Here is a 16,318-nt window from a genome sequence, read left to right as displayed (position 1 = left end):
GAAGCTATTAGAATGTTACTGGCATAGATCTCATTTTTATTTCCAGCAATAGGGTCATCAATTATTTTCCTGTTCCAAAAAAGTTCAGTAAGCATCCATCAGGTACATGCTTCAGTACATAAGTCTCTTCTCTAGATCTTATGATATCTACTGCATAATCTAGAAAATTATGTATAGTTCTTCATTGCTTAAGCTCTACGGGATAAAATGGAAACCCTTTGATCTGTTATTAAAAAATACTTCAACTGGGGACGCCTGGGTGGCTCAGCGGTTGAGCGTCTGCCTTTGGCTCTGGGTGTGTGATCCCCTTCTGGGGATGGAGTCCCACATCAGGCTCCCCCTAGGGAGTATGCTTCTTCCTCTGCCTATGTCTCTGCCTCTGTCTCTCATGAATAAATAAATAAAATCTTTAAAAAAAAAAACTTCAACTGGTAAAATCTGATTGCAGCCATCCTTTCTAGATTTGCCATCCTTCACTTCAAATACTCTACCGTTAAACAGCTTGTTTTTTTTTTTTTTTTATTGATTTATGATAGTCACAGAGAGAGAGAGAGAGACAGAGACAGAGACAGAGAGACAGAGAGGCAGAGACACAGGCAGAGGGAGAAGCAGGCTCCATGCACCGGGAGCCCGATGTGGGATTCAATCCCGGGTCTCCAGGATCGTGCCCTGGGCCAAAGGCAGGCGCCAAACCGCTGTGCCACCCAGGGATCCCAAACAGCTTGTTTTGAATCTGCTCACACTAGTGTTAAGACTCAGCTAGAAGGCCAGCTCCCTGAGGGCTGCGTCTTGGACACTCCTAGTCCTGCAGCAGCTACTGGTCATTTTAGCTACACTGACTAAGCACCTCTTGAGACAATCTAGACAAGAGTGAGGATTCAAAATTCTAATGGGAGAGGTTCCAATTCCAGGTAAGATGGAATGAACACACTCCTCCCTGTGTCTCCCATTGAATGCATCTATGAAACAATGCATAGATCAGCTATTTGAGGACTTGAAAAAAATAAAACAGTAGCAGGCAAATTATGGAAGAAGACCAGAATTCAAAGTACCACTGAACCAGTAGTGAGTTTACATTCTGGATTTTTATCCTGGACATGTTATTTTGCATATATTCTGAATTGATTTAATCCTTTATGGAAAAAAACCATTTTAGTAGGCAATGAACTTGTTTAGACTTGTGTTACAGGCTTTGTCTCATTTTTTTGTGGGTGGGCATTCAAATCTCAGTTCCTTTCTTTAAGCCTCTGAGTTTGTCTTGTGCATTTGGGGTCATGAGCTAGCTCGAGACTTCACATACAGAAGCATCCTTTTTATGGACTCTTCCTTTCAGGATTCCCCTTCACTTTCCAGGTATGGGTGTTAAGTGCTTTTTTCCTCTGGTTCTTCCAGCCAGAAAAATGAGGACAAGCTTTCTTTTAGTTTTAGCTGCTCATGCACTTTGGGACTGTGACCCACTCTCAGCACACAGACACTACCCATGTGCTAGCTGCTTCTTCAGATTTTAACTCCCCTCCTTAAGGGTCTGCATTTACTTGCTTTTTCAGAACCCTCACATAGTTGTTTTTTATATTTTGTCCAGAATTTCAAATGATCAGGATGACAGACAGTTTACAGAACACTTCTATCATAACTATTTGAAACATAAAAATGTACTGCCCGTGTAAAAATTACATTGATAAAATTTAAATCAATATCTGGCAATGGTCAGCTTCTTAAACTTGGTAGTATTCACATGAATGTGTTTTATAATTATTTTGTTTCATATCCTTTTTTGTATGAATACACAATTTTCTAAAAATGAGGTACTTTGGCCCTTCATAACCAAAACTTAAGCTCCTCACTTAACATTCACCCAGTGGAGGGACACCTGGGTGGTTCAGTCAGTTAAGTGTCTGACACTCAAGTACGGCTCAGGCCATGATCTCAACAGCCGCACTGGACTCTGGGCTGAGCGAGGAATGGGCTTGAGATTCTCCCTCTGTGGCTCTGGCTGTGGCCATCCCCGTCCTCGTCTCCTCACCCTCTCGCTTGCTTGCTCTTTAAAAAAAAAAAAAAAAAAAAAAATATATATATATATATATATATATATATCCTCTGGATAATACTGTTTTGTAGTATTTCAATAATATCTCAATGGCTAAAATTTAATAAAAAGATAATCCCTTCAACTGTAAAAGCCAATACATACCAAGAAAATACAGTCTCACATGGGCAAGGGTAACTTAGTCTCAAAATGGGTTCGAGCAGGCAAACAATGCCCTGCAGTATTTTAAGGTAGTAGCGCCCACACCTTTGAACTGAGGTCTTCATTCAAAGCTTAACTCTACCTCTTACTAGATGTGCAACGTTGGGTAAGTTACATCAGCTTTCTGAGCCTGTTTCATCATTGTAAAACGGAGAAAACATAGTATCTACCTCTCAGGGTACTGGGGGAAGTAAGCAATGAAGGCAAAACATTCAGCACACCTAGGTGCTAGGTGCCTATAAGATGTTCAGTGAAAGTTAGCTGTCATTAGTAGGTTAACAGTAATAGTTTCTTCTGAATCCCACAGGATTTCCATGACTTACTCAACTACTAATCTTCACCTGATGTACTTCCAAAAAAACAATCTGAGATCATGTTTCTTCACTGCCAGGAAATGGACAACTTTTTACAATTTAAAATTCAACATAGTACTACAAAGACAAGTTTTAGTTGAATACACCCTCTAGTGGTATACGTTACGTGCAAGTACCTGGCTTCCACAAAAGAGAACCTCTATGAAATGTCATTAAGTTTGTGCTTAGAACCTGAAGCCAGGGATCCCTGGGTGGCGCAGCGGTTTGGCGCCTGCCTTTGGCCCAGGGCGCGATCCTGGAGACCCGGGATCGGGTCCCACATCGGGCTCCCGGTGCATGGAGCCTGCTTCTCCCTCTGCCTGTGTCTCTGCCCTCTCTCTCTCTCTCTCTGTGACTATCATGAATAAATAAAATCTTTAAAAAAAAAAAAAAAAAAAAAGAACCTGAAGCCAGCCTGTTGAGAACATGGCATGAAGTGGTTAATCTTTTAGGAAGCTCTCGCTCTTCAAGAGCTGGAGGAATTTTTTATCTTTTAAAACTTCCCCCACCATAATAAGACCTAGGATATCTGTGATATTCACCGTACCAAATCCCATTATTCCTACAGCATTGACTTTAATCTTTCCTCCTAAAGAAAATGAGGTCACTTACTAGTTTGCTTCAACAAGCACTGCAGTGCACTTACTTCTTACTCAAGTTAACAAAAACATACGGAGTATCAACTATATATACCAGGCAATGGGAATACAATAAACAACTTATTACACAATTCATTCTGTAATTAATCTGAAAACTGCTTTATGTAAAGACCACCATGAGTGTACAACAGGGAACTGGTCTAACGTGCATGGCAGGGCAGGGGTATGGGAAAGCTTATTTAGGAATAAAACGTGAACAGCCTTTGAAGGTAAATGGCTTCACCGAAAGAAGAAAAAGAGTGCCGTGCAAAGACAACAGCATCCTTTATAAAGGCCTGGAGATAGTAAGAGATATGCAGCATTTGAGAAAATGAGGGAAGTGTCCTGGTCAAAGAAGGGGAGATGGTGCAGGATGAGACTAGTGAAGAAGAGAGGTTTTTAATACCAAGTTAAGGAGTTTGAGGTCTATCTTATGAATAATGGGAGGGGTGCCTGGGTGGCTCAGCTGCTTAAACATCTGACTCTTGATTTTGACTCAGGCCGTGGTCAGGGCAGTGGGATTAGTGCACCCCCCACCCCCCAAGCTCCCCAGGGAGTCTGAGATGCTACAATTCTGCCTCTGCCCTTCCCCTCCTCTCTAAAATAAATAAAATCTTTTAAAAAAGGAAAAAAAGAACAATGGGAAACTATGAAAGGGATTAAAGCAGAAGGGTAACAATCTGATTTACATTTTCTCTTTTTCTTAAAGATTTACTTATTTTAGAGAGAGCAGGAGCAGAAGGGGGAGAGGGAGAGAGAATCTCAAACCAACGCTCTGCTGAGCCAGGTGGGGCTCGGGATGGATTTCCAAGACCTTGCGATTTTAACCCGAGCTGAAACCAAGAGTCCGCGCGTAATGGCTGCACCACCCAGGCGCCCCAGGCTCACATTTTCCAAAGTTCACTTGGGCTAAGGCATGGAAATGGATGCGGCAGTGGCAGCAGCGGCGGCCGCCAAGACCAGCTGCCGGGAGTCCAAGGGAGATGGGATGAAACCGGGGACGAGCGAGGTAGCAGGGGCGACAGAGCCAGACAGACTGACCCTGATGCCGGGCGTGCGGGCCGTGACCTCGGTGAACTGCGCGGTGTGGGGAGGCCACCTCCCCCCAAGCACAACTGGCAGCAGTAGATGTTCGGTAAAGGTTGCTGAGGTGACGAAAGAAGACTAGGGTTTTCCTCTTAAACAGAGCGCTTCCGCGGGGCGCCCGGGTGGCCCAGCGGTCAGGCGTCTGCCGGTGGCTCAAGCCCGATCCCGGGGTCCTGGGGTCGACTCCCAGACCGGCCCCCCGGGAGCCTGCTTCTCCGTGTCTCTGCCTCTCTCATACGTGAACAGATTAAAAAAAAAAAAAAAAAAAAAGCGAGAGAGCGCGAGCGTCTTTGGCCACAAAGTATAATCATTTCGATTGCCAGTTTAACCAGCAGTGGGCAGGAGGATCCTGGGGCCCCCTCTGCACCCACCAGGGCCCCAGACGTCCTTCCCGGATCTCCCTGAGAAGGACCCACTCCCGCGGCGCTGGGGCGCTCACCTGGCACCTCCCCGGAAAGCCCAGGCGCACCCCCGCCCCAAAGTCCATAGAGTTTTGTTCTTAAAAGTACAGTGCAGAGGTCACCTTCTCCGGGAAGTCTTCCCGGTGCTTCCCACACCCGCATCCGGCAGCGCGTCTCCGCGAGCTCGTGGGGAGCGCCCACTCAGCCGCGCTTACCCGCCTCCGACGCCGGCTTGGCCCGCCGGAAGTGACGCGCGCTCGGGGACGGCGTGCTTCCGGCCCCGAGTCCCCGCTCGGCCGCCGGGGCGTGGGGGGGCGCTCTGGCCCTCTAGCTCGGCTGCCCTGGAGGATTCGTACGCGGTAAGCAGCTGCGCGCCGCCGAGCGACTCGGGCCCCGGGCCGGTAGCGCCGTCCCGCGCTCTCCCCGGGAACTGGCGGGGCGGTCGGAGGGCGGGGGGGCCCAGAGACCGACTGCCAGGCCCGCGGCGGCCCCGAACGCCAGATGCGGCCGCAGTGCGGGGAGGCGCGGCCGGCCGAGGGCAGCGGCGCGGGGCAGCTCAGCTCCCCGGGCCCCGCCGCGGGGGCTCCGCCGACCCGGCCTCGCGACGCAGGGCTCCCCCTTCGCCGTGACGAAGCCGCTGCGCGGCTCCGACCCCCGCCGTGACGGTCGCTGGGCGGCAGCCACCAGGGTGCGCGGCGTCCCAGCTGCTCCTCGGGCCCGTGTGCCGGCGGGTTCCAGAGGTGACGGCTGAGGTCCAGCCGCTGGGTACTCGGGACGCCCCGAGGAGGGGAGCGGGGGGCGGGCTCGGAGCCGCCGAGGAGGGGGGCGGGGGGCGGGGTGGCGACCTCGGAGCCGCCGAGGAGGGGTGCGGGGGGCGGGGGGCGGGGGGCGGGCTCCGAGCCGCCGAGGAGGGGGGCGGGGGGCGGGCTCCGAGCCGCCAGGCCGGGCGCTGTCCGCGGCCTGATTGTTGCGGGGCCAGGCGCCGTCATGGGACCGCAACTCCCGGCCGGGCAGAGTCGAGGTGACACATTTCACGTCCAAGGACAGGATTCCAGGACGGGCCGGGCGGCGCAGCGGTGGAGTCCCGCGTCGGGCTCTCTCTCTGCACGGGGCCTGCTGCTCCCTCGGCCTGCGTCTCGGCCTCTCTCTGCATCTCCCTGCATGTGTCTCTGCTTCTCTCCATCTCTGTGTCTCTCATGAATAAATAAATAAAATCTTAAAAAAAAAATAAAAAGGACAGGACTCCTGTGTGTGCTTAACTGGCTCTGCAGATTGTCTGCCCTGCCCTGACCTAAGCAAGGAGATGGGAAGAAAGTAGCCCTGGGACTAGAGATAGGAGACAGCCAGGGACACGACAGAACCTGGGAAGAGTAACTTCATTCACTGCATTACTTTGTGATTCAAATTTTACAAAGTAATTTGGTTACTTCATGAATTGTTTTACAGTTTTAAGCATTTATATACGTGGTTTTTGTTGTTGTTTTACTGGTGTAGCTTTTCTGGCAAGGGCTAGATTTATATTATAGGCATATCTATGCAGCATATTGTAGAATTAAATATTCAAATATCTGGGCAGCCCGGGTGGCCCAGCGGTTTAGCGCTGCCTTCAGCCTGGGGCGTGATCCTGGGTACCCGGGTCGAGTCCCTCCTTGGGCTCCCTGGGCTCCCTGCGTGGAGCCTGCTTCTCCCCCTGCCTGTGTCTCTGCCTCTCTGTGTCTCTCATGAATAAATAAAATCTTTAAAAAAATTAAATATTCAAATATCTAAATGAAGTAAAAAGTGTTGCGATAAGTAAGACTTTAATATATAGGCATCATGTGATACAGTATGTGTCTTTAGTTTTTTTTGTTTTTTTTTTTTTAATGGTCACTAACCAGCCATGCTTGTCTTAAAGCTTGATAAGGTACTGATAAAATCATGACCAGGTGGGCACGAGTTACCACCACGCGTACCAAGAGACCTTTGGCTGCAACATCATGGGAAGACATGAAGAAGGGGTCCTGTGAGGGAGAAAGCCAAAACCTACCAAAGAGTAAACAACTTGAAGCCAATAGGCTTTCTGTGAAAAATGATGCTCCCAAAGCAAAACACAAAAAGAACAAAAAGAAAAAGGAGTATTTAAATGAAGATGTAAATGGATTCATGGAATACCTAAGACAGAATCCACAGATGATTCACAATGGAGAGATGATAGCAACAGACAGTCAGGAGGTAAGGGAAGAAATTGCAATTGCCTTAAAGAAAGACAGTCGACGGGAAGGAAGAAGACTGAAAAGACAAGCAGCAAAGAAAAATGCAATGGTAAGATCATTCTCTGGGAATGTTACTTTATATAGGTCAAACTATGATTCATACACTCACACATCTTAGTAGAGTCTGAATGCTCTTATGTGCTAGATTTATAAAGCATCTTTTTGAGGACTAGTAGTAACATTAGGATTTTTTTTTTTAGCACTTCTTATATGCCAGGCACTGGATGTACTGATTATCATAACACTATAAAGATGGTAGCATTATTCTCATATGGGGAGAAAACACTGATGTGTAGACAGGGGATCTTGCTGAAAGCCACTTAGCTATAGTAGCAGAGATGAAATTCAAACTCTGAGTTCGTCTGACTTCAAACCTGTGTTCTTACAATAGTGTCTTTTCAAATAGTCATTAAAAAAAAAGTAAGGAGGAGGATTAAGTACAACAGATTCGATATGTGTGGTTCCCTTTACTTAGAAAGGATGTTTTGTCTTTTTTCATGAAAAAACGGAGGCACAGGAATGAGGTCTAATAAGAATAGACCTAGTTAGTAACAGAACAGAGTAATAGAGTTAAAACCCGTTGAGTTTGTCCCTAGTCATTGCTCCTTACTCTCAGAGGAGTTCGGGGCCTCTGAAAGTTGATTTCTGCAGTGCTTAGCCCTAGATTTTTAAACTGTCAGACATAAGAAATGAAATTCTTTGTATAATTTCTTTCCTTCTCTAAGTGGATTTTTCAAGTCTTCTAGCAAGATACTACATAAAAATCAGTAGTTGTTACTATTTTACACTTTCATCTTTATTTGCAGGATTAGTTGTATACATATTTGCAGATAATTATTTAGAGATAATGGTGATCAAACTTTCCTTATGGATAAATTTGGATAGAAAAGGTAATCCTTTTTATTTGGATCAGGATAGTTTTTTTTTTTTTTTAAGATTTTATTTATTTATTCATGAGAGACACAGGGAGAGAGAGAGGCAGAGACACAGACGGAAGGAGAAGCAGGCTCCATGCAGGGAGCTGGACGTGGGACTCGATCCTGGGTCTCCAGAATCACGCCCTGGGCCGAAGGCGGCACTAAACTGCTGAGCCACCCAGGCTGCCCATGGATCAGAATAGTTTTGTTTAAATTATACAATTATTTAAAATATTTTTATCAGTGGCACCCAGGTGGCTCAGCGGTTTAGCGCTGCTGTCAGCCCGGGACGTGATCCTGGAGACCCAGGATTGAGTCCCATGTCGGGCTCTCTGCAGGAAGCCTGCTTCTCCCTCTGCCTGTGTCTCTGCCTCTCTTTCTCTCTCATGAATAAATAAATAAAATCTTTAAAAAATATTATATTTTTATCAGGGCACCTGGGTGGCTCAGTTGGTTAAGTGTCTGACCATCTCAGGTTATGATCATAGGAACCTGGGATGGAGCCCTGCCTCAGGTCATGTCCCTCCCCCCTCCCCCCATGGAGGCCCCCACCAAGCCCCATGTAGGGATCTGTACTGGGCAGGGAGTCCTCCCTCCTCCTCTCCTCTGCACTCCTCCCCCCTGCCATTCTCTCTCAAAAAGTAGTATTATTTTTTTTTAAAAGTAAAAACCTAATCAATGAACTGTCAGGTCACTAGAGACCATGTTGACCTCACCAGGACTTCAAGTCTTCTTATGACGATCCAGTTTTTCGCCATAGCTTTTCTTCAAGTTTTATAATGATTGCATTTTCTGTGTTTGGACCAGGTCATTCTAAATGTAAAAGTTAGGGAAGATTAAAAAGACTCATTCTTTTCCAGTATGCTATGAAACAGGAGAAAAAGAAAGTGAGAACATAATTGAAAAATACTGTTATGTTTTATTTTGCCTGTTTAATTTGCCTTTTAAAAATCCTGTGCTTATTTTGAAAAAATTGTTTTCAAAAACATTTTTGAAAAAGACCATGTTATTCAAGAAATATATATACTTTTTATCAGTTTAAATAAAATAGCTTAAATATCTTTGAATATCTACCATGTTTCATTATACTGTTCTCATTCATTGCAGCAAAAACTATTCTCCCAATTGCTAGGTAATATCTAAAGCAACCAAATCATTGTTTAGTGTTACGTTGGAGCCAAATAATTCATCTTTGAAATATTCCTTTAAAATGTAGTGTACATATTCTAAAAATGAAACATCTAATTCTGAATATTACGGAATATGTATTAAAGATATAAGAACTATAAGATATATTTTTTAGTATGAAATAGGATTTGAATCATAACTTGAATCATTTGATTCAAATTCAATTATATGAGCCGTTAAGTGCTAGTAATCATTATGACTGATAATTTTTATGGTCATTTTCTATTTTCCACAGAAGACTCAGTTTTTCTAGTGGAGACATCCCCATTAATGACATAAATAGCCCATATTTGCTTAATTCATTTAAGCAGTTTCTAAGAAACCGTTTTTAACTTTGAGATTGATAGATTTATGGATTGAGGGTTTTCAAAAGCACTGAGACCCTCTGATGGAAATGACATTTCTTACTGTTTAGGAATATATAAAACAACTTTTTTTCTACATAATATACTGAGATTTTTTTTTTTTAAGAACTAGATACCAAATGAGAGAACTTTTAAACATACTTTTGATCACAGGAATTAATAAAGCCAGTGAGGTTTTGTAATGTGGAAACTCATATTTTGTTTTCCCAGGTATGTTTCCATTGTAGAAAACCTGGCCATGGGATTGCAGATTGCCCAGCTGCCCTTGAGAATCAAGATATGGGCACTGGAATATGTTATCGCTGTGGGTCCACAGAGCACGAAATAACCAAATGCAAAGCCAAAGTAGACCCAGCTCTTGGTATGTTTTCTATTGTTTTTTGATTTGGTTAATGTCAGAAGTGCGGGATTTTTTGGACAGAGTTTGTCATGAGTGTGCCACTTAATATTTTGAAATCAAGATTAAGTTGTATAAAAATAGGTTTTTTTTTTTTTCCAGAGCATTTAAAGTAGTATGAATTATATGACATTTTCTGTTATACTTAGCCAACTTAACAGGACCTATTTGATCCTTACAGGTGAATTTCCTTTTGCAAAATGTTTTGTTTGTGGGGAAATGGGACATCTGTCCAGATCTTGTCCTGATAATCCCAAAGGACTCTATGCTGATGGTGAGTACTCTTACCCTTATATGTCAAAAAAGGTGAATTACCATGCAGAGTTGTGATTTAATTTAAACTCTTAATCAGCTCTTGAATAAATTTTTGAAAAAATAACAGAACCTTAGGAATTTCAATTTTTATCAAACTCTATGTATTGTACTTTATGTGTAATATGATATATTAAATCAGAGAAAACTAAAGTTTAAATTTCAAGCTTTGTGCTTGTTTCAGCTTCATTTGTGAGACTGTTATAAATATCTACTTTTAAACATAACAGAACCAAAGGGGTTATATCTCAAGCTAATATAAGATTTAAAAAATTGTGTTGTGAGGGGTGCCTGGGTGGCTGAGTTGGTTGGGCATCTGCCTTCAATTCAGGTCATAATCCTAAGGGTCCTGGGATCGAGTCCCATATCGGGCTTTCTGCTCAGCAGAATGCCTGCTTCTTGCTGCTCCCTCTGCTTGCTGCCTCGCTCAGTCTGTCAAATAAATAAATAATATCTTAAAAAAAAAAAACAGTTTTGTGAGTTTAATCACAGGCCAGGATACCATTTTGGATACACACTCTTTAGTACTTGTTTCTGAATGTGTTCCTTGGTTAATTGTCTAGCACAGGATCATATAATTTCTTATGTTTAGCTCAATTAACATCTTAAGCTCCTTAAATAAAGTCTGTGATGTCTAAAGCTTTAAGAAGGAAATTTTTTGTTACCGTGAGAAATGTGCTTATGTGATAGCTGGTTCCATCAGGTTCTAGACACCTCTTGTGTGTCATGTCCTGGGTTCCATTGAAAAGTCCAATGAAAAGGCATAGCTTTTAGAATCAAGCCGACTGCTTATAGCTCCAGGACCACCACTAACTAGTTGTGGGACTTTGACTGAGTTACTTAATTTCTCCCAGCTCAGTTTCCTCACCTGTTAAATGGAGATGAAAAACTGTATTTTGTTGATTCTAAGATGCACGTTTTTTTCACATTTTAATGTCTCTGAACTCAAAATGTATCTTACCAGTGGTGAGTGCCACATAATTGGCAGATTTTTTTTTCTGAGGTATGCAAAATAATGATACATCTTATAATCAGTGGTGTCTTAGATTTGATGAATTATGGTATTCACCTTGAAGAGCTTTGAGAATTAAAATATACTGTTCAGAGTGCCTCTTTTATTTCACTATGGCATCTATAACCATAAAGAAGGTGGCCCTGGAAAATGCCCAAGGGTGCCTTTCAGTTTTGAACTTGTGACACAGGTCAGATGACATGACTAATGGATCAAAATGGCTTTGGATAGTTATGCAAAATGAGATATTTTAAAAAAGTACAGCAAAGGAAAGAGATCACACAGAAGTGAGAAATTCAGCCAGGGTACACCCTCGAGGGTCATTTTTCTGGGTAAGTCACTTAACATTATGAGCATATCATGTTAGTGCTTGACCATTAGGTAACAGTGTTTGACCATTAAGTGAAAAACTAATTTTAGAAACGACATGTGTTATAATTCACAGTCATGGAATGTTGCTTAAAGTAGGCAGATAGGCATCTTTATTAGGCTTAGGGTGCCTGGCAGATAGAAGGCACTAAAACAAAAGTGAATTTCATTCCTTTTGTAACTGCTCACCCCCATCTGACCTGTACAGGTGAGCTGTGGAGCAGTGGCTCCTACTACTCATTTGAGAAGAACTAGGAACATCCTCCTCAAAAAATGCATCTGGACACAACCTTTCCTTACAGGTCCAACAGCTCACAAATCTTTGCCTATCTAACTATGGTTAAGGTCTCATCTTCTGTGCAGTGGCTCTTGGACACTCCAGGGCACAAGTACCTGCTTCCATCATATCTCTCCTCTCTTTCTCTCCTCTCCCCTGAAGGCCAAGTACAAGAAATGGTGAGTAGGCACACCTTAGTGCTCTGTGGGAGCAAAAGGAATGGAGAGACTTACTAATAGGAATGGTGGCACCTACCTATGTTTCTGTTTCCACCTCCCTGTACAGCTGACAAGGCTGTGACTACAAAATAAGACATGAAAAGTGCTCTGAGACATTACAATCCCTTGTAAGTACGAGAGGTCTTCAGTGACTTTGTTCTTTCAATAGGTGGTTGCTGTAGACTTTGTGGCTCCGTGGAACACTTTAAGAAAGATTGCCCTGAGAGTCAAAATTCAGGTGAGATCTCTGGGCCTCCATTTGGAAGGTCTGAGATTAATATTCCATTTTTGTTGAATTTTGTTGATACTAACTCATTGAGGTACCACTGATTTCAAGGCAACCTGGTTTCCTACTGCAATGACAACTTAATCATTTTTCTGTCAGGAGTAAGTACAGTAGTGAGTGACCATTAGTAGCTAGTACTATGGAGTGGAGGTGGGGAGGATGACCACTAAGCCCTAGAGGACCCTGATTTTATAAAGCATCTTATTCACAAACATTCATATTTGGCAATATGAATGCTAATCAATTAAATAATAGACCCAATTCTGTTACTAAAAGAAAAATACTGATTGACTAAGAGAAAATATTAGGAAAGTAACTCAGTATTTTTATGATTGAGCATCTTTACATATGGTTTGCTTTGGATATACCTGAAGGATTCAGAATTGGTTGCAAAAACTGCCCAAAATACTAAAATTGTGTTAGCTACACATCATCTGGCTAGTTATATTTTCTTCCTAATGAAATACTACTCTTGGTCATCAAAAACTTCATAATGTTCACTATACCTGGGGGGTAGAGAGTGGAGACTATTATTATATTAGTTTACCTGGATTGGAGTGACGTTCATCTTGAGTGAAAAAGACAGGAGGGTAGCAGTAGTGCTTCTTAGGGTAAAAGCACATTTTTCTTTTTTTTAATCTCATATACTCACTGTACTACACAAATAAGTCTGCCCATTCTTACTGCGTACCCGAACATTTACATCTGAAAACCCAGAGTTCTTGTTTATGGTCTTGTCTAGAAGAAGATCGTCTTTACTACATTGCAGGCAGTGAGACTGAAATGATGGAAGTGGAATTTGAATTCTCCCTCCTGGGAGGATTGCCACTTCCCAAATGACAAGACTGACAAGCAGATGTTGTATAATTTCACAGGTGGAATCTTGTGCATTTAAAACTGATGCTTCATAAGTCATACTGTTTACAGATTCTTGGAATTCATTGACTCTATAATGATGAACTCTGGGAAAGAATGAAAGAGCTTTCTCATCAATTTGTGCATTGCAAAGCAGTTGCTGCATTTCCCTAATTGGGATGAGAAATTGCCTATGGTACTCTGAAATCAAGGGTTATAATCAATTACGGAATTGCTCACTCTCCTTTAGTGATGGAGTCTTCCCTCCTTGTGATTATTCATGTCAAAACTAGTTCCTTTGCTAAGCCAGTACCAATCTATGTGGATGTATTTGATTACCATTTTTCTTACATTCTGACTTACATTACTTGGCAGATCGAATGGTCACAGTTGGTCGCTGGGCAAAGGGAATGAGTGCGGACTATGAAGAAATTTTGGATGTGCCTAAACCACAGAAACCCAAAACAAAGATACCTAAAGTTGTTAATTTTTGATAGTGACTAGTAATATCATTTGTTACCACCTCATTGTTAAACATTATGAACTGGGCCTAATTCACAAATTGGAGCTGGGCTTCCTTGGAAACCTGTGTTGTGGGTACCAGTATGATCTGGGTATGATCGAACAGTTTCCTGAGTGCTTTCCATTAAAGAGTGCTTCTATCACTGGAGAAAATCACTGAAGAAAAGTATAAGATGTTTAAATTGGATTCTCTCAAAGAACATTTTTAACAGAACTGAGGTATTACTGAGTGGTTATATACTTGATTGTAACAATCATCTTTTTATTAAAAACTATGCATTAATGTGAACTACCCCTAAACAAAGTATAACTGCTTTGCATTTGGAATTTTTGGTTTTACTGTTTTCTTGGTTCAAAGTGCCAATTTTTTATTAAGAATTTATAAGTTGCCATAAAATCTACTGTATTTTTAAAATATTTAATAAAAATTCATTTGCTATTTACTTATTTTCCTAAATACCTAATTCTGGACTGAACTAGCCATTGTCTGCTTATGTCCGTGTAATGAACCCTTTGGAAACACGATCTTTTGTGAATCCTAGATGAGATTAATTTTGGTTAATATTTGTTTTAGTTTTGACATAAAGAAGTACAAATTATTGAGGTAAAATAGAAGAAAACTTTAACAGCATCTCTTTCTTTGTTCTTGATTTTCAAGAGAGAAATTCTAGACAAAATTGAGTTTGGGGTGTTCAACCAGAATGAAGTCACTGAACAGACTGTATATCACACTTAATAGCATTTGTTCACATGTTTTCGATGAGTCCAGGTGAGATGCAAATATCACCATAATAGAGTTAGAACACTAATCAGAGGCCCATTAGCTTCTTTGTTTGATTTGATGAATACATGCATACTTAATACATATATTTCACAAGACTTAAGGCTCCCATTGTAGTGTTTAATGGAACGACTCTAGCGGATTGTGTGTTTCATTTGGAATTTTACCTGATTGGATACATTTGTAACTAAAGGAAACAGCTGTGATTAGTCACTGATGCTTCAAAAGCAAAATATTTACCAAATAAGAAAAGAAACACTTTTCTCTGTATTAATGTCTGCATAGCTCAACAGTTCTAGCCTTAACAGGAGCTGTTCTTTTATTTCTGGTGCTAGAGGAAATCATGACAGTATAGCTCAGCATCCCAGAACTTAAGGAGTGCCATTTAAATCATACCAGTCCCGCAGCTGGAAAAGGACAGCAATGCTGCCTTAGACATTTCGTCCAAATACACCCAGATTTATTTCACCTGTCAGATGCGAAAGACTCTGGAGAGTTGAAAGCCTCCTCAAGAGAGGAAGGCAGGGATCCCTGGGTGGCGCAGCGGTTTGGCGCCTGCCTTTGGCCCAGGGCGCGATCCTGGAGACCCGGGATCGAGTCCCACATCAGGCTCCCGGTGCATGGAGCCTGCTTCTCCCTCTGCCTATGTCTCTGCCTCTCTCTCTCTCTCTCTCTGTGACTATCATAAATAAATAAAAATTAAAAAAAAAAAAAAAAAACCTTATTATAAAAAAAAAAAAAAAAAAAAAAAAAAAAAGAGAGGAAGGCAGACGTTAAATTTATCTATTCACTATGTATTTCTCCAGTACCTGCTATGTTTCTGGTACTCTTGTAGGCACTTGGGATTGCGATAGTGATGAAGGCAAACAAGGCCACATGCATTCTAATACGGCTTTAGAATGAAGAGGAGCCTTGGGGTGGGTGGGTGGGGGGAATATGTATCAAATATCAGTATATCAGAAAAATAATATCAAGAGATTTTATTACATTTTTAAAGTATTCAGTTGAATCCCCTAGGACTTAGTCATTAGCATTCTTCCTGCAGTCCTTGGAAATGCCACCTCCTACAAGCTCATCTTTTCCATGGCTGACTCCTAAATCCATCCGCCCTAATCTCCCTGGTTTCAGTTCCTACTTGGATGTTCCACCAACACCTCAAGTCATTACTGCAGTAATTTTCAAAAAATATATATAAATTCAAAGACCTACAATAGGCAGAAGTTAAAACTCTCAATTATAGGAGAGGTTTGAAATTTTACCATATAAAATTTTAGTGTAATGTAGCCTTCATTGCTAACTTTTTCACCTTTTTTAAAATATAAAAATATTCTCAAAAATCTTCCTACTTCTGAAAAGTATAGTCATTTAAACCTGCATATCTGCTCTTCTTACTGTATATCAGTGTTAACTCATAAAACGAGCACAATCCAAAGTTTATGGAAGTGAAAGCCTGCTGATACAGAATAAAAATAATTAACAACCAGATCTAGGCTGGGTGAGTGGATGGGCCGGGGGAGGAGGCAGGCACAGGAAGCAGAAGTAGAGATTTGACATAGTGACAGCAAGGATGTACCTAACCTCTTAAGTGCTCTAAATTCTAATGGAGAAGTCCTTCAACTTTTAAATGTTGTCTTGTATAGGAGGCCAACTTGCCATATTCTGGTTTGTCTTTTGAGTTAAGACAAGTCACAGAGTAGAATAATGAATGTTGAAGTCTGGGGAATAAAGTGCTAATGTAATGGTTATGAAGGAAGAGCTCAGTTAATATTCTCTTTCTCTGCAATATCACATTTTGCAGGTAGTTTTTGTGTGTATATATAGCAATAGATACTAAATTGGTC

The 16,318-nt window shown here is 42.0% G+C and overlaps 3 protein-coding genes across 4 annotated transcripts in view; 1 reads left to right on the top strand and 2 right to left on the bottom strand.

Annotated features, from left to right (window-relative positions):
* Positions 1–5,715, bottom strand: part of LOC112653859 (uncharacterized) — a 37,379-nt gene extending 31,664 nt beyond the window's left edge. Inside the window, exon 1 of the mRNA XM_049108119.1 lies at positions 4,849–5,715. Coding sequence (XP_048964076.1) covers positions 4,849–5,715 — 867 coding nt within the window. The remainder of the gene's footprint in view (positions 1–4,848) is intronic.
* On the top strand, positions 4,947–14,575 carry ZCCHC9 (zinc finger CCHC-type containing 9). 2 transcript variants are annotated; one of them, XM_025438165.3, is made up of 6 exons: positions 4,947–5,085; positions 6,621–7,027; positions 9,659–9,809; positions 10,027–10,119; positions 12,203–12,271; positions 13,550–14,575. In XM_025438165.3, the coding sequence occupies exons 2-6, from the start codon at positions 6,644–6,646 to the stop codon at positions 13,666–13,668; spliced, it is 816 nt and encodes a 271-aa protein (XP_025293950.1). In that variant the 5' UTR covers positions 4,947–5,085; positions 6,621–6,643; the 3' UTR covers positions 13,669–14,575. The 2 variants fall into 2 exon arrangements, with proteins under 2 accessions (XP_025293950.1, XP_048964278.1); XM_049108321.1 differs by lacking the exons at positions 12,203–12,271; positions 13,550–14,575 and adding an exon at positions 11,747–12,139.
* The window catches only part of ACOT12 (acyl-CoA thioesterase 12), a 51,875-nt gene continuing 44,043 nt past the window's right edge, over positions 8,487–16,318 (bottom strand). The window contains exon 16 of the mRNA XM_025438162.3: positions 8,487–8,708. The gene's annotated coding sequence lies outside the window, so the exon portion shown is untranslated. The remainder of the gene's footprint in view (positions 8,709–16,318) is intronic.

The sequence above is a fragment of the Canis lupus genome, chromosome 3 (assembly GCF_003254725.2).
Source record: "Canis lupus dingo isolate Sandy chromosome 3, ASM325472v2, whole genome shotgun sequence".
Classification (NCBI taxonomy): Eukaryota; Metazoa; Chordata; class Mammalia; order Carnivora; family Canidae; genus Canis; species Canis lupus.
The sequence above is the reverse complement of the archived record's forward strand: the minus strand, read 5'-3'. Positions and strand labels throughout refer to the sequence as shown.